At 45.8% G+C, this 19,088-nt stretch overlaps 2 protein-coding genes across 3 annotated transcripts; one reads left to right on the top strand and one right to left on the bottom strand.

Annotated features, from left to right (window-relative positions):
- Window positions 1-1,770: 1,770 nt before the first annotated feature.
- On the top strand, window positions 1,771-11,943 carry SLC1A6 (solute carrier family 1 member 6). Of its 2 annotated transcripts, XM_044253831.1 has the most exons (9): window positions 1,771-1,982; window positions 2,171-2,308; window positions 3,824-4,028; window positions 4,846-4,888; window positions 5,387-5,730; window positions 8,247-8,480; window positions 9,675-9,869; window positions 10,671-10,805; window positions 11,585-11,943. In XM_044253831.1, exons 1-9 carry the CDS (start codon window positions 1,778-1,780, stop codon window positions 11,778-11,780), a joined length of 1,695 nt encoding a protein of 564 aa, XP_044109766.1. In that variant the 5' UTR covers window positions 1,771-1,777; the 3' UTR covers window positions 11,781-11,943. The 2 variants fall into 2 exon arrangements, with proteins under 2 accessions (XP_044109766.1, XP_044109767.1); XM_044253832.1 differs by lacking the exons at window positions 10,671-10,805; window positions 11,585-11,943 and adding an exon at window positions 10,548-10,664.
- A 1,884-nt stretch (window positions 11,944-13,827) lies between these two features.
- LOC122909553 (olfactory receptor 7C2) lies at window positions 13,828-14,872 on the bottom strand. Its single transcript, XM_044253833.1, has one exon. It carries the CDS (start codon window positions 14,870-14,872, stop codon window positions 13,847-13,849), a length of 1,026 nt encoding a protein of 341 aa, XP_044109768.1. The 3' UTR covers window positions 13,828-13,846.
- Between the last annotated feature and the right edge of the window lie 4,216 nt (window positions 14,873-19,088).

Below are 19,088 nucleotides of genomic sequence, written 5' to 3'. Positions count from 1 at the left end.
CCAGTCTGTCTATCGTTCAAGAATAGGATGTCCAGTGCCCTGGGCCCATGATACTTTTAGGGATTCACAGAAATGTTTTAACTTATTTTGTATTTTATTTATTTATTTTGTTTTCATTTTTTTAAATCAGAAGAAACAATTACACTTTTATTTTTTTAATTTAATTTTTTCAGTGTTCCAAGATTCATTGTTAAGAACTACACTTTTAGATCAAAGAAAATCGTTTAATGTATAATGTTAGGTGAAATTCACATATCAGAAACTCAACCATTTTAAAGAGGCATCAGTGGCCTTTAGGACATTCTCAATGTTGTGCAACCATTCCCTCTATCTAGTTCCAAAATACTATATTCATTTTTATAACAATTAACTTGTAAAAATATAATTTAATATTTTAATATAATGTATATATTTTAATGGAGGAAGGAGTCCACAAAAATAAAAGTTTTTCTGGCTCATGCTACAAGCTGCCTGATACATGTAACATGTTTCATTGGTAAAGGATAGGCAGGTTTTAATTTTTACATGCATTTTGTTTAATATGCATTAAAATATAATTTGCATTTCAAGTAATGATCTCTTTTCCATTTAAGAGATATTTATTTATTTATTTTTTAAGATTTTATTTATTTATTTGTCAGAGAGAGAGGGAGAGAGAGCAAGCACAGGCAGGCAGAGGCAGTGGGAGAAGCAGGCTCCCTGCTGAGCAAGGAGCCCGATGTGGGACTCGATCCCAGGATGCCGGGATCATGACCTGAGCCGAAGGCAGCTGCTTAACCAACTGAGCCACCCAGGCGTCCCTAAGAGATATTTATTTAAATAAGGTTATAGGGATGGGATCAAATATAGAGGAGACACAAAAGTCTGAAGTTTGGGAAACACCCAGAGTGATTCTGAACATCACATTTCCCTTCAAAAATGGATCCTGAAGAGCCACTGGGGTGGAGAGGAGAAGGGAATTGAGGGAAACTGGAAGGGGGAGGTGAACCATGAGAAACTATGGACTCTGAAAAACAATCTGAGGGTTTTGAAGGGGCGGGGGGTGAGAGGTTGGGGGAGCCAGGTGGTGGGTATTGAGGAGGGCATGTATTGCATGGAGCACTGGGTGTGGTGCAAAAACAATGAATACTGTTATGCTGAAAAGAAATAAAAAAAAATGGATCTTGAAGAGCCACTGGGGTCAAGGATTATCAGCATTTCCTTCCTGAGGGATCCCACCTACAGCCCCTCTGCTCACTCATGCAGGGCACTTGTATTTATTGGGCACTCACTGTTTGCCAGGCACTTGCTGATTTTGTCGTTGTGGAAAGGCCACTTGTTAGCACTACCAGGCCAGACACCAAACCATATTAATTTGGGGGAGCTAACACCAGGATGCCTTGTCTAGGGCTCTGTATGCAGTCGGTGCTCAGTAAAGGCTCTCTAGTTTGGTTTGTGTGCTGGGACAACTCCCAACTGCTTGTGAGGATATGAAATAAGGAGGGCTCTGGAGTCAGGGATGGCAAAGGTGTCCATTACATTGTGGTCTCCTTCCCCTTCATGTCTGGGAGCGGATTGTGGAGATCTGGACCCTTTTCTGCCAGGATTTAACTCTGAGCCCCAGGCAGTGTTCTCAGGTGTCCCACCACGGGCAAATCCCACGTGGACAGGTGGACATGGCCCCTTCCCTGGTGTTTGGATTCTGAGTTCCTCCTTTGTCCACCCTTTCCCCTGTCCCCACAGCCACCTTCTGTCCTCTCCATTACCAGAAAGCCCCTCTGTCCCCCGCAGATAGACCATGAGCAGCCACGGGAACAGCCTGTTCCTGCGGGAGAGCGGCCAGCGGCTGGGCCGGGTGGGCTGGTTGCAGCGGCTGCAGGAGAGCCTGCAGCAGAGAGCACTGCGCACGCGCCTGCGCCTGCAGACCATGACACGTGAGCACGTGCTGCGCTTCCTGCGCCGGAACGCCTTCATCCTGCTGACCGTCAGTGCCGTGGTCATCGGTGAGCTGGCTGGGAGGGGCAGAGACCTCAGAGAAATTCCCTGCACGCACATATCATCACTCCACCCACTCATTCTCACCGGCACATGCACTTGGCAACACCCACCGCTTTCCCCCGTATAAGGACACATTCACACAAATGGGGCCCAGTGACCCAACCCATTCCACGAGCCCTTCTTTCGGTTCTAGGAGTCAGCCTGGCCTTTGCCCTGCGCCCGTACCAGCTTACCTACCGCCAGATCAAGTACTTCTCTTTCCCTGGAGAGCTTCTCATGAGGATGCTGCAGATGCTGGTGCTGCCACTCATTGTCTCCAGCCTGGTCACAGGTGAGAGAGCCCAGGCCAGTGTTGGCCTCCGAGACCCATCCTGCAGTCCCGACTCAAACCTGGAGCCAAAGCTATGGCAAGCATGGGATCACCTCCCTATCTTAGAACCTCAAACATGAGCCCTGCACCTACCCCGAGTTCTTGGCCAAAGCCTAGATCTTCATCAGACTCAGGTTCCAGTCTCCATATGACCTATGCCACTTATCTCAGTAACTTTACCGTGCTTTTCCGTGTAGATAAAATACCAGCTTGCATCCAAAGGTGAAAGAAAGGCTGTGATAGGGCAGCCGGGGAAGATAGAATGGCAAGGGCCAGGGGGTGGGATTGGGTGAAAGTGTTTGAGATGAAGGTGAGGGGATGGTGGATGGGGGCCAGTGTAGAAATAGGGATGAGTTATTCAAAGGTTGAAAACTTTTTTTGTAAAGGTCCAAATAGTAAACGTTTTCAACATTGGGGGCCATATGAACTCTGTCAACTATTTAGTTCTGCTATGGTAGTGCAGGAGCAGCTGCAGATTCATCTGTAAGCAAATGTGTGTGGTTGTGTTCCAATAAACCTTTATTTACAAAGACAGAGAGGGGGCCAGGTTTAGCCCCTATTGGTTGATCGCCAACCTCCAGATTTTGGGGTGGGAATGAAGATAAAGGACTGAAAGAGTGGTTTCTTGGGTTGGGTTTCCTAGAAGCAGAGCCTAAAATGGGGATATTTGCACAAATGATATATCAAGAGATAGCATTCAAGAGAGACCCATGAGAAGCAAGGGGAGCAAGATGGGGCAGGGAAAGAATCTAAGCAGAGATGGGTTCAGTAGAAGGCCAGCCTCTCAGCCTTATCCCATGGATAACTCTGGAGCAGGAGAAAAGCTACAGAATTGTTCTTCCCAACTCTGCCATTATTTGAGTCAAAGGAACTGGCCTTCTGAATCCCTGTACCAGGCAGCCTTTGATTTTAGGACTTCCATGAGGTATTTCTGGGCAAAGCAACTTTTGTTCTGCTGAGGGCCATTCTCCAGAGAAGAGGGCCACACAAACTGTGGGGAGCCAGCAACGCAGCAGCTGAAGGGCAGTTGTGTTAGCCTGGTAAAGGGCTTTTGGAGGGAGCACCAAAAGAACTATTTCTCACAGATAGGGTACAGTAAGGTGGACTGGAGGGAAGTATAATATTGGGGTCAATAGTAGGATGAAGAGTGGAATGAAGGTGAAATTATGGTGTAACAGGCATAAATGGAGGGTGGGGTGGGAGTTGAAAAGTTCGGGTTGAAGTAGAGGAAGTTTAGTGAAGTGGGGTTTGGGATGAAGGATGGGGTGGAAGGCATATTTGGAAAATAGAATAGGGGTTGAAGACTGATAAGAGGGGTCAAATGATGGCAGCGTGGGTGCTGGGGTGGGGTGCAGAAGAAGATTCTTGGTAAATTCTTGTTGAGCTGGTGGTATGAGGGAAATAGAGCTGATGATTGGGAGAGAGGGTGGTGGGGTGTGGATGATGCTGCTCAGGGTTGCACCACCTGTCCTCCAGGTATGGCATCCCTGGATAACAAGGCAACAGGGCGGATGGGGATGCGGGCAGCTGTGTACTACATGGTGACCACGGTCATTGCTGTCTTCATTGGTATCCTCATGGTCACCATCATCCATCCTGGGAAGGGCTCCAAGGAGGGGCTGCACCGCGAGGGCCGCATTGAGACCATCCCCACAGCTGATGCCTTCATGGACCTGGTCAGGTGACGTCCTTTCTTAATTTTGATGGGAACTCTGGCCTTAGATGCAAGCAGCCATACTCAAGGAGAGACAAGGTGGCAAGGAAATACTCAAGGGGATGGGCTGATTCAGCCTGGAAATGCAACACCCAATTCGAACCTAGTTCATTGATACCCATTTAATGTCCTGGAGCCTTGTGCAAATCCTGAGAGTGCTGACTCCTAGGGTAGGATCTTTTGGACCTCAGGCTCTGGAGGCTTTAGCTGCATCTTGAAATGAACTCAGAACAGGTGGTATTTGGTGTTTCCAAGCTCCTTTTCTTTTAAAGAAGCTAAATTTTACCAACCAGAATCAAGGTTTACCATGGTTTTTCCCTAGTCACTGACTTGGAGGAAACCCACATCTGAGGTCCACAAGTTATCTGTGTTTTTTGAGGCATCACTGGCACATGTGTGTGAATTGAAGTCTGAGGTAGCATAGCATTCTATGGAAGGGCTTAGAGAGGCATGGATTTGAGGTCCATCTGCACCCTTTTGATCTGTGTTGCTTTGGCTAACATCCGTAAGTTCTCTCTGTGTTGGTTTCTTTGTGCATGAAATGGGGACCTTGGTAGTGCTTACTTCAAGAATTATTGTTGTGTTTAGATAAGCACTTAGCTTTAGATACTTTAGATAACTTTAACTTTAGATAAGCACTTAGCTCAGTACCTGGTCTAGAGTAAGCATTCACTTATTGGCTGCCACTATTATGGTTGGTATTATTGCTATTATTCTTACTATTATCACCCTGGACTCCTTCCCAAGGTCTAACCACCTCCCTTCTTCTGATGTTTTTCTGCAGAAATATGTTTCCACCCAACCTGGTCGAGGCCTGCTTCAAACAGGTCAGCGGGAAGTGCACGGTGTGTTCAAGGAGGTTTGGGGGGTAGCTTGATGCTGAGTGAGTGGTCCTGGGGTGAGGGAAGGGAAGAAGAGCATGCCAGTGCAGTGGGCAGGGACATTTGGAAGAGTCTTGGAGAAAGAATGTACCTCCCATTGGTGGAATGATCAAGGGAAGATAACAGAAAAGGACTTAGGCCAAGAGCTGCCTGGGGATGGTCCTGAAGGAGGAACCAGGGCATCTCACCATAGATGACTGAGGAGAGAGTTTTCCAAGTCTCTCTGAACAGGGAGCTTTGAAAAAGGCAGACTCTTTCCTCATTCTTCCATGCATTGGTTGTTCACTCCTTTATTCATGTATTCCTTCACTCAATCTTCTATGCATTGGTCAAGTCCTCTAAATAAGACTCTCCAGGGGTAGCAACCAGGAATTGGTGTTCTAAATAAACTTCTTCAGGAGATTCTGATGAATTGATTTTGGCCCCAATCTCTCCATATTTCAGTTCAAGACACAGTATAGCACGAGGCTGGTAACCAGGACCATAGTGAGGACAGAAAATGGATCTGAGCCAGGCACCTCCATGCCTCCCCCGTCCTCAATGGACAACGGAACTAGCCTCCTGGAAAATGTCACCTGGGCCTTGGGCACCCTGCAGGAGGTGCTGAGCTTCGAGGAGACTGTACCTGTGCCTGGCTCAGCCAATGGCATTAATGCCCTGGGCCTTGTGGTCTTCTCTGTGGCCTTTGGGCTGGTCATTGGTGGCATGAAACACAAGGGCCGAGTCCTTCGGGATTTCTTCGACAGCCTCAATGAGGCTATTATGAGGATGGTGGGCATTATTATCTGGTAAGTGCTGGGTTTTGACAGGGCTGACAGGTGATGGCACGTGAGAAGTGTGGAACCAGGACTGGGAAGTCAGGCTGTGGGGCAGGTGCTCAAGGGGCCATTGGGCCATTTTGCCAAGGTTATTCATGTATGTATTGGTTGATTTACTCATTCACACATTCACTCATAAACTCATTCACAGACTCATCCACGCATTAATGAAGCCATTGTTTGACTGACTGATTGATTTACTCACTGCCGTGTATTCAGTCAAGCTCATTCTTTGGCCCACTGCATTTGTTATTCTCCCATTCACTCCCTCATGTATTCCCTGCATTTATTCACTTAACACACTCATTCATTCACTCACCTGATCATTTGTGTCTCATTTGTTCATTTCCTTATTTGTTTATCCACTCACTAGTTATTCCTTAGTTGATGCATGCGTGCATCCATTTTACCATTCTCTATTCCTTCACCAATTCCTTTACTCATTCAGCAGGCCTTTTCCTGGGTTAACTGTCTAGAATGCAGGGATATGTTGAATTCAGCCCCTACCCAGGGAGCTTATGAGATTTTGGAGGAGACAGACACATCCTAGATAAGTGTATTACAAGGTGGAATGTTCTAGAGCAAAGGGGTGTTCAAAAAGAGTTGGGAACATGAAGAAGTGAGCCGCCAAGGAAGGGATATGAGGTGAACTCTGCCTGGTAAGGTGAAGAGGGAGTTATGGAAAAGGTTGCCTCATAGTTGGGTCTTGAAAGGCAAGTGGGAACCCAATAGGACAGGAATGGAGAGAGGCTGTTCAAGCAGGGAAAGAGAACATACAAAGCCTGCAGGAACCTGAGTTGGCTGGAGAATGGTGGGGAGTTCAGGGAGGTAGGAGCACAGGGTAAGTTGGGAGTGGTGGTGCAAGATATTAACAAGACTGTCCAGGGCCAAACTGGGGAAGACTTTGTACCTAATCTCCAATAATTAGAAAGTTGCATAGGGGGCTAGAGGCCAAGTTTAAAACTTGGAAAAGGAGCTGAGGGGGGAGCTTATCGAGGATAGGCAAGAAGACTGACAAGATGGAAGCTCAACTGTATTGGAAACCATAAACTTATAGAGGTGTTGTTGGCAGAATTTATCCAGATGTGCTGGCTGGGTGAATGTAGAAGGAAAGAAGCCCCATGCAATTGACCTAGGGTTGAGGAGTTTTGTGGAGAATGAAGAGGAAGGATGATGATGAGGGATCTGGGGAGGGGGTTCACAGAGCAGGCATAGAGGTAGGTGAAGACTGGGAGACAGCTCAGCAGCCTCCCATCTGGTCTCACCATGAGCCCAGCTGAGCCCAGGGGAATACAGATGTGGCCAGAAGAGTGCTCCACATCTGCCTTCCCACTACCTCAGGGTGGGTCTCATTGTTTCTGACCCAAGCTATTGTAACAATTTCCCAAGAGGTCCTGGCCTCCTCCTGTCCTCCAGTGCCTCTACCATGAGAACCACCAAGTGTAGTCTTCAGTTTCTAAAGAGAGGAGTAACACAGAAGCCTGGTGATGGGTGAATGAAGGCACCACTGGCAGGTGCCAGTGTCTCATCTTGCAAGACTAAGATGCGCTGGTTTGTGGGGAGCACAGGTGAGCCCCTGATGAACTCACTCTGTCTCCTCTCACTTGCCACTCCACAAACACTGTCTGCTCTCTTCTCCTTCAGCACGTCTAGCTCATGCTCATCTCAGGGTCTTTGCATGGTGCTTGCAATGCTTCCCCTTCAGATAGATGTGTCTCTTAACATCGTTCAGGCCACTGTGTGAACGTCACATCTCCAGGGAGGCCCTTCAAGACCACTCATGCTGGTGCAGCACACTGAGGGACTCTATGCAGCTCTCACCATCTGAAGTTTTTAATTAGGCATTTTTATGTGTATTGCCTGTTTTCCCCATTAGAATGTATGTGCCACAGGGGCAGGGACAGTGTGACTGGAGCAGAGTAGGTGCTCAAGAGAGTGGCCAAATAAATAAATGATTTGATAAGACATGTGGTTTGGGATGTCTGGGGGAAATTCAGGTGAAATAACGCAGGGCCAGTGAGTGAGTGAGAATATGCACTTACAAGAAAGAGAACAGGGTCATTGAGATTACACGTTTAAACAAACAGAGTTGGAGGTGGTGAATAAGGGAAGTTTGAAGGCCAGTAATAAGGGATGTTTGGGCCACATCTAGAGAAAGAGTCCCAAGAAGTGACTGTTTGGGGAGGGACTTGAATGGTGGAGTGGAGGAAAGCGAAACCTTATAAGATTGTATGCGCTGGAGTTGTAGGAACTTTTCCCTGCTGTTCTAGGTGTGATCTGTGGGTGAGCAGGCAGAGGCAGTGGGATATGTTTATGGGGTCCATCCCTGTTTGTCAGTATGTGGGGAAGTTTGGGGCAGAGTAGGGTGCTGTATGATGGGCACTGCCTGGCTCTAGGGGCTTATATGGGCAAAGCCTTGGGGATGCCAGCTCTGAGGTTTAGGGGAAGTCATGAGGGCACTCTGACAGGTGTCTGGCTTGGCCTAGGTATGCACCTGTGGGGATCCTGTTCCTGATCGCTGGGAAGATCCTAGAGATGGAGGACATGGCTGTCCTGGGGGGTCAGCTGGGCATGTACACCCTGACCGTCATTGTGGGCTTGTTCCTCCATGCTGGTGGTGTCCTGCCCCTCATCTACTTCCTCATCACCCACCGGAACCCCTTCCCCTTCATTGGGGGCATGCTGCAGGCCCTCATCACTGCCATGGGCACATCTTCCAGGTATGGCTTCATCCCTCACCCCCAGCACTTTTCTGAGGTTCACTGTCAGTTGTTCACAGGCTCTCCTAAGAGTCCTGGCCCTCAATCCCCGTACTAAACCTCGTCTGAGCTATGTGGTAATGTCAGTGGTTCCTGAAGGTCTGCAGGCCAGTCAACACCTGGGTGCTGATCTTTGTCCCAAACTGGTTCTACTGACCTGTTTTCCACATTTTCCATTTCTCTATTTTATGTGGAGAAGAACCAGCTGCCAATTTGAGGTTAGGACCAAGGTGCTCCCTATTCTGTGTCATTTTCTAGCTCAGAGTCTCATTTCCCCTCAAAGTGGTCTCTGGGAGCTCACTTGGCTCCTTTCTCCTACTTCCCCCCTTTTTTTGTGGTTTTATGGGGTTAGTAAAGAGCTTCCCCTTTCCCCGTCATCCAAATTCAAAGCGGTTTGAGAAGTATCACGAGAGCCAACTGGATGGAAGAATAATATCATTGTTATTGCTCATAATGCTGCCTGGAGAATGCGCTCTTTAGTCTTTGGCCAATAAGATTGATGCCATTGTAGCCCAGAATGACACTCACCTGATCACCACAGGGTTGGATCCCCAGAGGCCTTCTTTTTGAGGCCAGGCTTCTCACTGCATGACATCAAGCTGACCAGACCACATGTTTTGTGGACAGGCCAACTCCAAGTGAGATGTCCATTCCTTCAACTAAACTCCCCAATCAGTTCGACTGCTCTTCCCCTGCTGTGGAGTGGTGGGGAGAGAGACCAGGAGGGTTAGTGTAGCTGATGTTGCTCCCTGAGCTACATGAGTGGGGATTAGGGGTCTATGTAATACTTCTCTTTTAACCCTGAGGGTGTGGGAGGTCAGTAGACCCCTAGTCCTTTCCTTTCTGGGAGTGGGAAGTTCACCAGTGGCATGAATAAGTGTCTAGTAATTAGCTTTAAGCTGTTGCCTTTAAGTGGGTCGAGAGACCTTCAACCTAGGGGACTACCATTGCCATGTGCTTCTTGCATCATGAAGAGCCCTTATTCCCCATGCACAGTTACCAACCTCTGAAATGTTATGCTCCTGCCATTCTCCCCTTGCCCTGGCTCCCACCCGGTCTCCCAGTATTCTCAGCAGAATCCCTCCTTTGGCCCATGGCTACTCCAGTCCCTTCCTGCCACTCCCCATTCTCAGCCTCCAGGGTTCTCTCCCCTAGCTCTGCAACACTGCCTATCACCTTCCGCTGCTTGGAGGAGGGCCTGGGTGTGGACCGACGCATCACCAGGTTCGTGCTGCCTGTGGGGGCCACTGTCAACATGGATGGGACTGCTCTGTATGAGGCCCTGGCTGCCATCTTCATCGCCCAAGTCAACAACTATGAGCTCAACCTGGGCCAGATCACGACCATCAGGTGAGGTGATCTTGGGTGGGATCTGCCAGCAGGTGAGATCTAAGAAGTCGTTAGGTTGGCTAGGGGTGGAGGGAGACTCAGCTTCTTGATGTCAAGGGAGGCTTTGAATGTTGGAGGGGGGATGTGGGAAGACCCCAGCTACCCATGCCAAATGAGGCTAAAGATGAGACTGTGCAACCTGAGGCTATTAGGAACTGGCCAGATGTTTCAGTCCCATCTTCTCTCACATGCTATGGTGGGAGATCCCTTTGCCCAGTGTTTTCCAAAGTATGGCTGGTGCATCCTAATAACCTGAGGCTCTGGGAAGAAGGATGGATCTCTGGGTCTCATTACCCAGAGGTTCCATATGGTCGTTTTAAATATAACGGCAAACTTCACATCCTTCATGTCTTTGGTCCAGGGTCAACTGCTTAGGGAGGTGTTCCCTGAATATTCTATTTAAAGTGGCATGGTTTGGACTTTCATAGGCTGAACTGTTTCTCTGTTGCACCCTCTGCCTTAGTATATGTTTTAAGTATTCATCTTGTTTATTGCCTGCCTCCCCCACTAGAATGTAAGCTCTGTTTGGGCAGGGATTTTCTTTTAAGGGAGTTTCTACTAGGTGTCTAGCATGTAGTAGATGCTCAATAAATATGAGTTGAAAGAATACATTTATTGAAGGCTGCTTTTTATTTTCAGGCACTTAATTTAAGATGTTCCAGGGAACCACCTCTTCCCTTCTGTTGTGCCCTTTCTCACTCTCTTCCTCGTCTTCTCCTTCCCACCTCCTGCCTTCTCCCTGTGTTCTCTCTTCATGTACAGTATCACGGCGACAGCAGCCAGCGTTGGGGCTGCTGGGATCCCCCAGGCAGGTCTGGTCACCATGGTCATTGTGCTCACATCGGTCGGCCTGCCCACTGAAGACATCACGCTGATCATAGCTGTGGACTGGTTCCTGTGAGTGTTCTTCAGGCCCTGGTGCTATCTTTCCTCAACCCCATCCCCGCTTTCCTTGTGAGACCCCTAACCCGTGGGCCCTCATTCCAGCAAGGACAGAGTTGTAGAATTTTAGAGTAGAAGGAAAGTCTTGGAGAATACTCCAAACCATGGCCTGTAGATCCCAAATCCCATAGAGTTAACCTGGGGAGTAGGGTGAGGAGGAGATGAGCAATGGGGGCTTTACCGATGAGCCTGAAAAGCCCTTGTACCTGGAGAAGTCACAAAAAGGTGATCCATGGGACAGAGCTGGCTTGCAAATTTTTGTTGTTTTTAGTTTGTGTTTTTAATATTTAACTTCGAAAAACAGAAGGCTTACATTAAAAAAATCTGGACTTTCCTTCCCATTTAGGAAGAGTCAGGTGGATCTGAGTCCCACTTAGACAGGGTCCAGGCTGGCCTGATTTGCTCACAGTTGTTACCTTCCTCATCCTGTATGCTGTTCAGCCCACAGCCCCTAATTTTCTTTATCAGATGTTTACATCCTTAAAAAAAAAAAAAGAATTGCAATGCTAAGCTTACATGTGAGTTTATCAGAATTGATCCAACCTACATCTGTTAGGAGGAGGGGAAACTGAGGACATCAAGGGGGAGGCAACTGCCTGAGGTTATGTGGTTGTGGATGGAACATGAACCCCACATCCCAGATACAAGGATCCTCCCACCCTGATGCACCCTCTCCTCCATGAGCTCTTCAAATCTCAGCTAACAGTGGCTTCTCTCTCCCCACCCTTCCCCAGTGACCGACTTCGCACAATGACCAATGTCCTGGGGGACTCTATTGGAGCTGCCGTCATTGAGCATTTGTCCCAGCGGGAGCTGGAGCTGCAGGAAGCTGAGCTTACCCTCCCCAGCCTGGGGAAGCCCTACAAGTCACTCATGGCACAAGAGAAGGGGACGTCCAGGGGACGGGGAGGCAACGAGAGTGCCATGTGAGGGGCCCCCAGCTCTGCCACTCAGAGAGGAGGGAATAGGGCTGGGGTGGGGGCGGGGGGATGTCCTAGGGAAGACCTGCTGCTCAAATGACTGTGCACTGAACACACATGTTCTGTCTGGCTTGTTTGGCCGAAACCGAGATAAAGGAGCAGGGACGAAAGGATGTCCAAGGCCTCCATTTCTCTCTAAGTGCATGGGGAGAATTTGTGGAGGGCAGTGAGCAAGGCAGGGAGGAAACACTTCTCCTGGGACTGGGGGTGAGGACAGCTTCGGGTTCCACAGCTGAGGGGTCAGCTTATGTTATTTATTTTCTCAAGGAGTGGTGGAATTGAAAGAGGTAAAGGAAAACTACCATTTATTATAATAAAACAATATTCATGATCTCCGTGTTGGGGGTCCCCATGACCTTCAGTGATTTGCTAGGACACGTGGAACTTGTAAAAACTGTGATGCTCACATTTATGACTTACTGCAGTGAGAGGATACAGATTAAAATCTGCAAGGACAAAAGTTGCCTGGGGCAGGGTCCAGAAGACACCAAATATGGGCTTCCCATTGTCCCCTCTGTGGAATCCCATGGACGCCCTTAATTCTCTCAGCAATGATGTGTGACAGTACGTATGCCAGCCAAGGAAGCTCACCTTAGCCTTGGTGTTCAGGATTTTTATTGGGGGTCTGTCTTGTAGGCATGGAGTGCTTCAGCCCCCACAGAAGTCAAGTGAATATAGTTTTGTCCAGAGCCCCAGGTGAACAAAAACAGGCATTCACCATAAATTACATGGTCAGCATAGACAACCTGGCACAGCGCAGGGCCCTGGGTTACAAAGACACTTTTATCAGGGAGGATATTCCAAGGACTCAAATGTTATTTCCTGGGAGCTGATCAAAGGCAAGTCCTTTCTCTGGACTATGTAGGCTTTGAGTACCCCTGGCCCTTCCAGTTAACCCTTTACTTCATACACCCATGGCTGGAAATAGAGGAAGCAGCTTCCTATAGGGATAAGTAGCAGCATCTTGTAGTCCCAACTCTTGACTCCGGAAACCAGTTGGCTCAGACACCCATGCTGACCTCAGGAAGCTCAGTGTCTCCTTACTATACAGGCAAGCCTAATGAATCAGGTGGGACATTAAATGAGACCTTAATAAAACTGGGGGAAAACCGAAGTAAATAGAGAATAACATAATTCCAGACATCATGAGTATAACTTAACTCTATAATCTTTTTGTCTAGGGAACACAATATTAGCTTTTTCTAAATCAAATAAACTTCACTTGAGCACCTACCTCTCTCAAGGGGGAAGGGACATTCCAACACAGGTATGTTTGGGGATGCCTCTCCCCATTCTTTAGGATCCCAAGAGAACCCTTGAGCTATGTAAATGGGAGAATGTGGAAGAAGGGATCCAAGAATTCTTTAACTTATTTGCAGTCACCATGGAAACATTTATGCCGGTGACTGGAAAAGTCCATGCAAAGGCAAGATGCTTATAGAACATCCTACTCCACATTTGACTCTTGGGAGATTTGCCTGGGATCCCAATCTCAAACCAGAATTTCTGCCTCTAGCCCATGGTCTGTGTCAGTAGAAATCTCCTGTGGAAGCAGGGTGTATTAGTTTGCTAGGGCTGTGATGACAAAGTACTACAGACTGGTGGCTTAAGCAATAGAAATTTATTTTCTCATAGTTTTGGACACAAATCTTTGACTTGATTCCATTCACATAACCTCAGAAAACATCTAAATGAGTTTGCAAGGTGACGTTTACCAATCAAGCACACATCCTATCACCTTGAATATGTCTATTAAAACATGAGATTTGATTTATTTTTCAAGAAATCCAAACCATCACTGAAGGTTACTGAGAAAATAGCAGGTTCTATTCATATCAAGTTAAAATGACTAGTTACAAAATGAAAAAAGGAATCTACAAGGGAACCTGAAGAAAATAGAGGGCAGGGAAGAACCAAGGAAAGTCTTTCTTGAAAACATGTAAAATTAGGAAAAATAAAAAATATTGCATGAAGGAAACTAAGATTTGTGGTCTTCAGTATTGTGTGCCCAGGTACTCAGGAAAGTCCTATAATGGTCTTGATGCTGAGAGGCACCACCTTCCTGAGGAATGCAGCCAGGGCCCCCATCATGTCCCTGTTCCTCAAGCTGTAGATGAAGGGGTTCAGCATGGGAGTGACAATAGTGTACATCACTGAGGTCACCACACTTGTCCTGGAAGATGAAGTCACTGCAGAACTGAGGTAGACCCCAAGGCCTGTGCCATAGAACAAGGAGACCACTGAGAGATGAGACCCACAGGTGGAAAAGGCTTTGTACTTGCCCCTGGTTGATGAAATTCTCAGGATGGAGGAGAAAATCTGAGAATATGAAAAGAGGATTCCAGAGAGAGGAAAAAGACCTAGGACAATAGTCACAAAATACACCACTATGTTATTGATGAGGGTGTCAGAACAGGAAAGCTTCAGGACTTCAGGAAGATCACAGAAAAAGTGTGGGATTTCCATGTTTTTGCAGAAGGACAGCCCCAAAAGGGTCAAGGTCTCGAGCAGGGATCCCATGACACTGATGCACCAGGACCCCAGGGCCAAGAGCCCACAGAACCTGGGGTTCATGATGACTGAGTAGTGCAGGGGGTGGCAGATGGCCACAAAGCGGTCATAGGCCATTACGGTCAGGAGTAAATTGTCCAGGCATCCAAATACAATGAAAAAAAAAATCTGGCTGAGGCATCCTTCATATGTTATGGTTTTGTTCAGAGTCTGGATGTTCAGCAGCATCTTGGGGATGGTGGTGGAGGTGAAACAGATGTCAGCAAAGGACAAGTTGGAGAGGAAGAAGTACATGGGTGTGTGGAGGTGGGAGTCTGAGCAGATGGCTAGGAAGATGAGCAGGTTCCCAGTGAAGGTGACCAAGAATATGGACAGGAACAGCCCAAAGAAGAAAGACTGCATGTTCAGTTCCTCTGAGAATCCCTGGAGGAGAAAATTCCCAACTCCTGTTTGGTTTCCTCTTTCCATGAGGCTACTGGGTTTGCCCAGAAGGAGGAAAAAAGCAGCACAAGATTCACTCCAAATAAGCATTTCCCAGAATGATAGTAATTTCCTTAATCCAAACTCAGGGGATTCATGAAATCATTCATTTTGACTAATGATTGGCCTTCATTGCTGACAAATTATGGTTACCGTTGTTACCTGGAAAAATTTTCTCTAAGATCAGTGGTTCTCAAATTGTGATCCCTGACCAGCATCATCAGCATCACCTGGGAACTGTGTTGGAAATGCACATTTTTCAGGCCCACCTGACCTAATGAACCAGACACTTTGGGTAAGGAGCCAGCATTCTGTGCCTTGACAGGCCCTCCTGGGGACTCTGGTGCACACCAGGTTTGAGGAGCCTTGATCTAGTGCTTGTCTTCATCCCTAAGCAGTCATCCTTGATGCCTGCTCTTGTGCTTTCTGCTCAGTGCTTGTGGGAATGGAGAATTCCTGAATGCCAGGCAAATCTTCTAATCTTTGTCAGGTTCTTTCATTGTAATGCCCTTCTGTAATTTCTTTATCTTAGATCCTCTGGACCTTGGGTGTTCCTTCTGGTAAAAAAACCCAATATTATTATTTTTAATCATCATTTATATTTCATTTATAGTATCAATGTCCCTATATAATTTCAGCAAAAATAGAATTTATAAATATAGTGTCCTAGAGCTTCTCATTTACTTATTTATTTATACATTTTAAAAAATTATTTTCTAAATTCCAGTATAGTTAACATACAAGTTTAGATTAGTTTCAGGTGTACAATATAATGATTCAACAATTCTATACATGTCTCAGTTCTCATCATGATAAGTGTACTCCGAAGTCTCCTTCACCTATTTCACCCAATCCTCACCCACAAATGACCAGTTCTCTGTAGTTAAGAGTTTTTTGTCTCTTTTTTATTTGTGTGTGTGTGTGTGTGTGTGTCTGTTTAGTTTTCATTTAAAATCTAGTTAGTTCACTTCTCCAATGAAGACATACAAATGGCTATCAGACACATGAAAAAATGTTCATCATCACTAGCAATCAGGGAGATTCAAATTAAAACCACATTGAACTTTTGATCTTGATGAAGTCCCAAAGTTCATTTTTGCTTTTGTTTCCTTTGCCTTTGGAGACATATCTTTAAAAAATTTTTTAAAAAAGTTTTTGGAATTAATTTATTTTTTTTCAATTTATTTATTTTCAGAAAAACATTATTCATTATTTTTTCACCACACCCAGTGCTCCATGCAATCCGTGCCCTCTAGAATACCCACCACCTGGTAGCCCAACTCCCACCCCCCCCACCACTTCAAACCCCTCAGATTGTTTTTCAGAGTCCACAGTCTCTCATGATTCACCTCCCCTTCCAATTCCCCCCAACTCCCTTCTCCTCTCTATCTCCCCATGTCCTCCATGCTATTTGTTATGCTCCACAAATAACTGAAACCATATGATAATTGACTCTCTCTGCCTGACTTATTTCACTCAGCATAATCTCTTCCAGTCCTGTCCATGTTGCTACAAAAGTTGGGTATTCATCCTTCCTGATGGAGGCATAATACTCCATGGTGTATATGGACCACATCTTCCTTATCCATTCTTCCGTTGAAGGGCATCTTGGTTCTTTCCACAGTTTGGCGACCGTGGCCATTGCTGCTATAAACATTGGGGTACAGATGGCCCTTCTTTTCACTCTGTATCTTTGGGGTAAATACCCAGGAGTGCAATGGTAGGGTCATAGGGAAGCTCTATTTTTAATTTCTTGAGGAATCTCCACACTGTTCTCCAAAGAGGCTGCACCAACTTGCATTCCCACCAACAGTGTAAGAGGGTTCCCCTTTCTCCACATCCCCTCCAACACAAGTTGTTTCCTGTCTTGTTAATTTTGGCCATTCTAACTGGTGTAAGGTGATATCTCAATGTGGTTTTAATTTGAATCTCCCTGAGGGCTAATGATGATGAACATTTTTTCATGTGTCTGATAGCCATTTGTATGTCTTCATTGGAAAAGTGTCTGTTCATATCTTCTGCCCATTTTTTGATATGTTTGCCTGTTTCATGTGTGTTGAGTTTGAGGAGTTATTTATAGATCCTGGATATCAACCTTTTGTTTGTACTATTATTTGAAAATACCTTCTCCCATTCTGTGCGTTGCCTCTTTGTTTTCTTGACTGTTTCCTTTGTTGTGCAGAAGCTTTTGATTTTGGTGAAGTCCCTAAAGTTTATTTTCGCTTTTGTTTCCTTTGCCTTTGGAGATGTATCTTGAAAGAAGTTGCTGTGGCTGATATCGAAGAGGTTACTGCCTATGTTCTCCTCTGGATTCTGATGGATTCCTGTCTCACGTTGAGGTCCTTTATCCATTTTGAGTTTATCTTTCTGTATGGTGTAAGAGAATGGTCGAGTTTCATTATTCTATATATAGCTGTCCAGTTTTCCCAGCCCCATTTATTGAAGAGACTGTCTTTTTTCCACTGTATATATTTTCCTGTTTTGTTGAAGATTATTTGCCCGTAGAGTTGAGGGTCCATATCTGGGCTCTCTACTCTGTTGCACTGGTCTATGTGTCTGTTTTTATGCCAGGACCATGCTGTCTTGGTGATCATAGCTTTGTAGTAAAGCTTGAAATCAGGTAATGTGATGCCCCAGTTTTGTTTTTCTTTTTCAACATTTCCTTAGCGATTTGGAGTCTCTTCTGATTCCATACAAATTTTAGGATTGTTTGCTCCAGCTTTTTGAAAAATACTGGCGGAGTTTTGATCAGAATGGCATTAAAAGTATAGATTGCTCTAGGCAGTATAGACATTTTAACTATGTTTATTCTTTTGATCCAAGAGCATGGGATGGTCTTCCATCTTTTTGTGTCTTCTTCAATTTCTTTCATGAGTGTTCTGTAGTTCCTTCAGTACAGATCCTTTACCTCTTTGGTTAGGTTTATTTCCAGGTATCTTATGGTTCTTGGTGCTATAGTAAATGGAATAGATTTTTTCAAGATATGTCTCCAAAGGCAAAGGAAACAAAAGTGAAAATGAACTTTTGGGACTTCATCAAGATCAAAAGCTCTGCACAGCAAAGGAAACAGTCAACAAAACAAAGAGGCAACCCACGGAATGGGAGAAGATATTTGCAAATGATAGTACAGACAAAAGGCTGATATCCAAGATCTATAAAGAACTTCTCAAACTCAACACACACAAAACAGATAATCATGTCAAAAAATGGGCAGAAGACATGAACAGACTCTTCTCCAATGAAGACATACAAATGGCTATCAGACACATGAAAAATTGTTCATCATCACTAGCCATCAGGGAGATTCAAATTAAAACCACATTGAGATACCACCTTGCACCAGTTAGAATGACCAAAATTAGCAAGACAGGAAACAGCGTGTGTTGGAGGGGATGTGGAGAAAGGGGACCCTCTTACACTGTTGGTGGGAATGCAAGTTGGTGCAGCCACTTTGGAGAACAGTTTGGAGATTCCTTCAGAAATTAAAAATAGAGCTTCCCTATGACCCTGCAACTGCACACTGGGTATTTACCCCAAAGATACAGATGTAGTGAAAAGAAGGGCCATTTTATCCCAATGTTTATAGGAGCAATGGCCAGTGGTCCATATACACTATTATGCCTCCATCAGAAAGGATGAACACCCAACTTTTGTAGCAACATGGACAGGACTGGAAGAGATTATGCTGAGTGAAATAAGTCAAGTAGAGAGAGTCAATTATCATATGGTTTCACTTATTGTGGAGCATAAGAAATAACATGGAGGACATAGGGAGATAGAGAGTAGAAGGGATTTGGGGAAATTGGAAGGGGAGATGAACCATGAGAGAATATGTATTCTGAAAAACACCCCGAGCGTTTTGAAGGGGAGGGGGCGTAGGAGGTTGGGGGGGACCAGATGGTGGGTATTAGGGACGGCATGTATTGCATGGAGCACTGGGTGGGTGTGCTGCGAAAACAATGAATACTGTTACGCTGAAAATAAATTAAAAAAAAAAAGAAATTAATAATAAAAAAAAGAAGCTTAAAAAAAAATCTAGTTAGTTCACATACAGTGTAACGTTAGTTCCAGGTTGTGGAATTTAGTGGTGCAGCAGTTCCATACAACACCCAGTGCTCATCACAAGTGCTCTCCTTCCTCCCCATCACCTGTTTAAATCACACCCCACCCACCTCCCCTCTGCAATCTCTGTTTGTACTCTAGAGTTATGGGTCTATTTCTTGGTTTGTCTCTCTTTCTTTCCTATGATCACTTATGTTGTTTCTTA

This window comes from Neovison vison, chromosome 6, assembly GCF_020171115.1.
Source record: "Neovison vison isolate M4711 chromosome 6, ASM_NN_V1, whole genome shotgun sequence".
In the NCBI taxonomy this organism is placed as follows: domain Eukaryota; kingdom Metazoa; phylum Chordata; class Mammalia; order Carnivora; family Mustelidae; genus Neogale; species Neogale vison.
The sequence above is the reverse complement of the archived record's forward strand: the minus strand, read 5'-3'. Positions and strand labels throughout refer to the sequence as shown.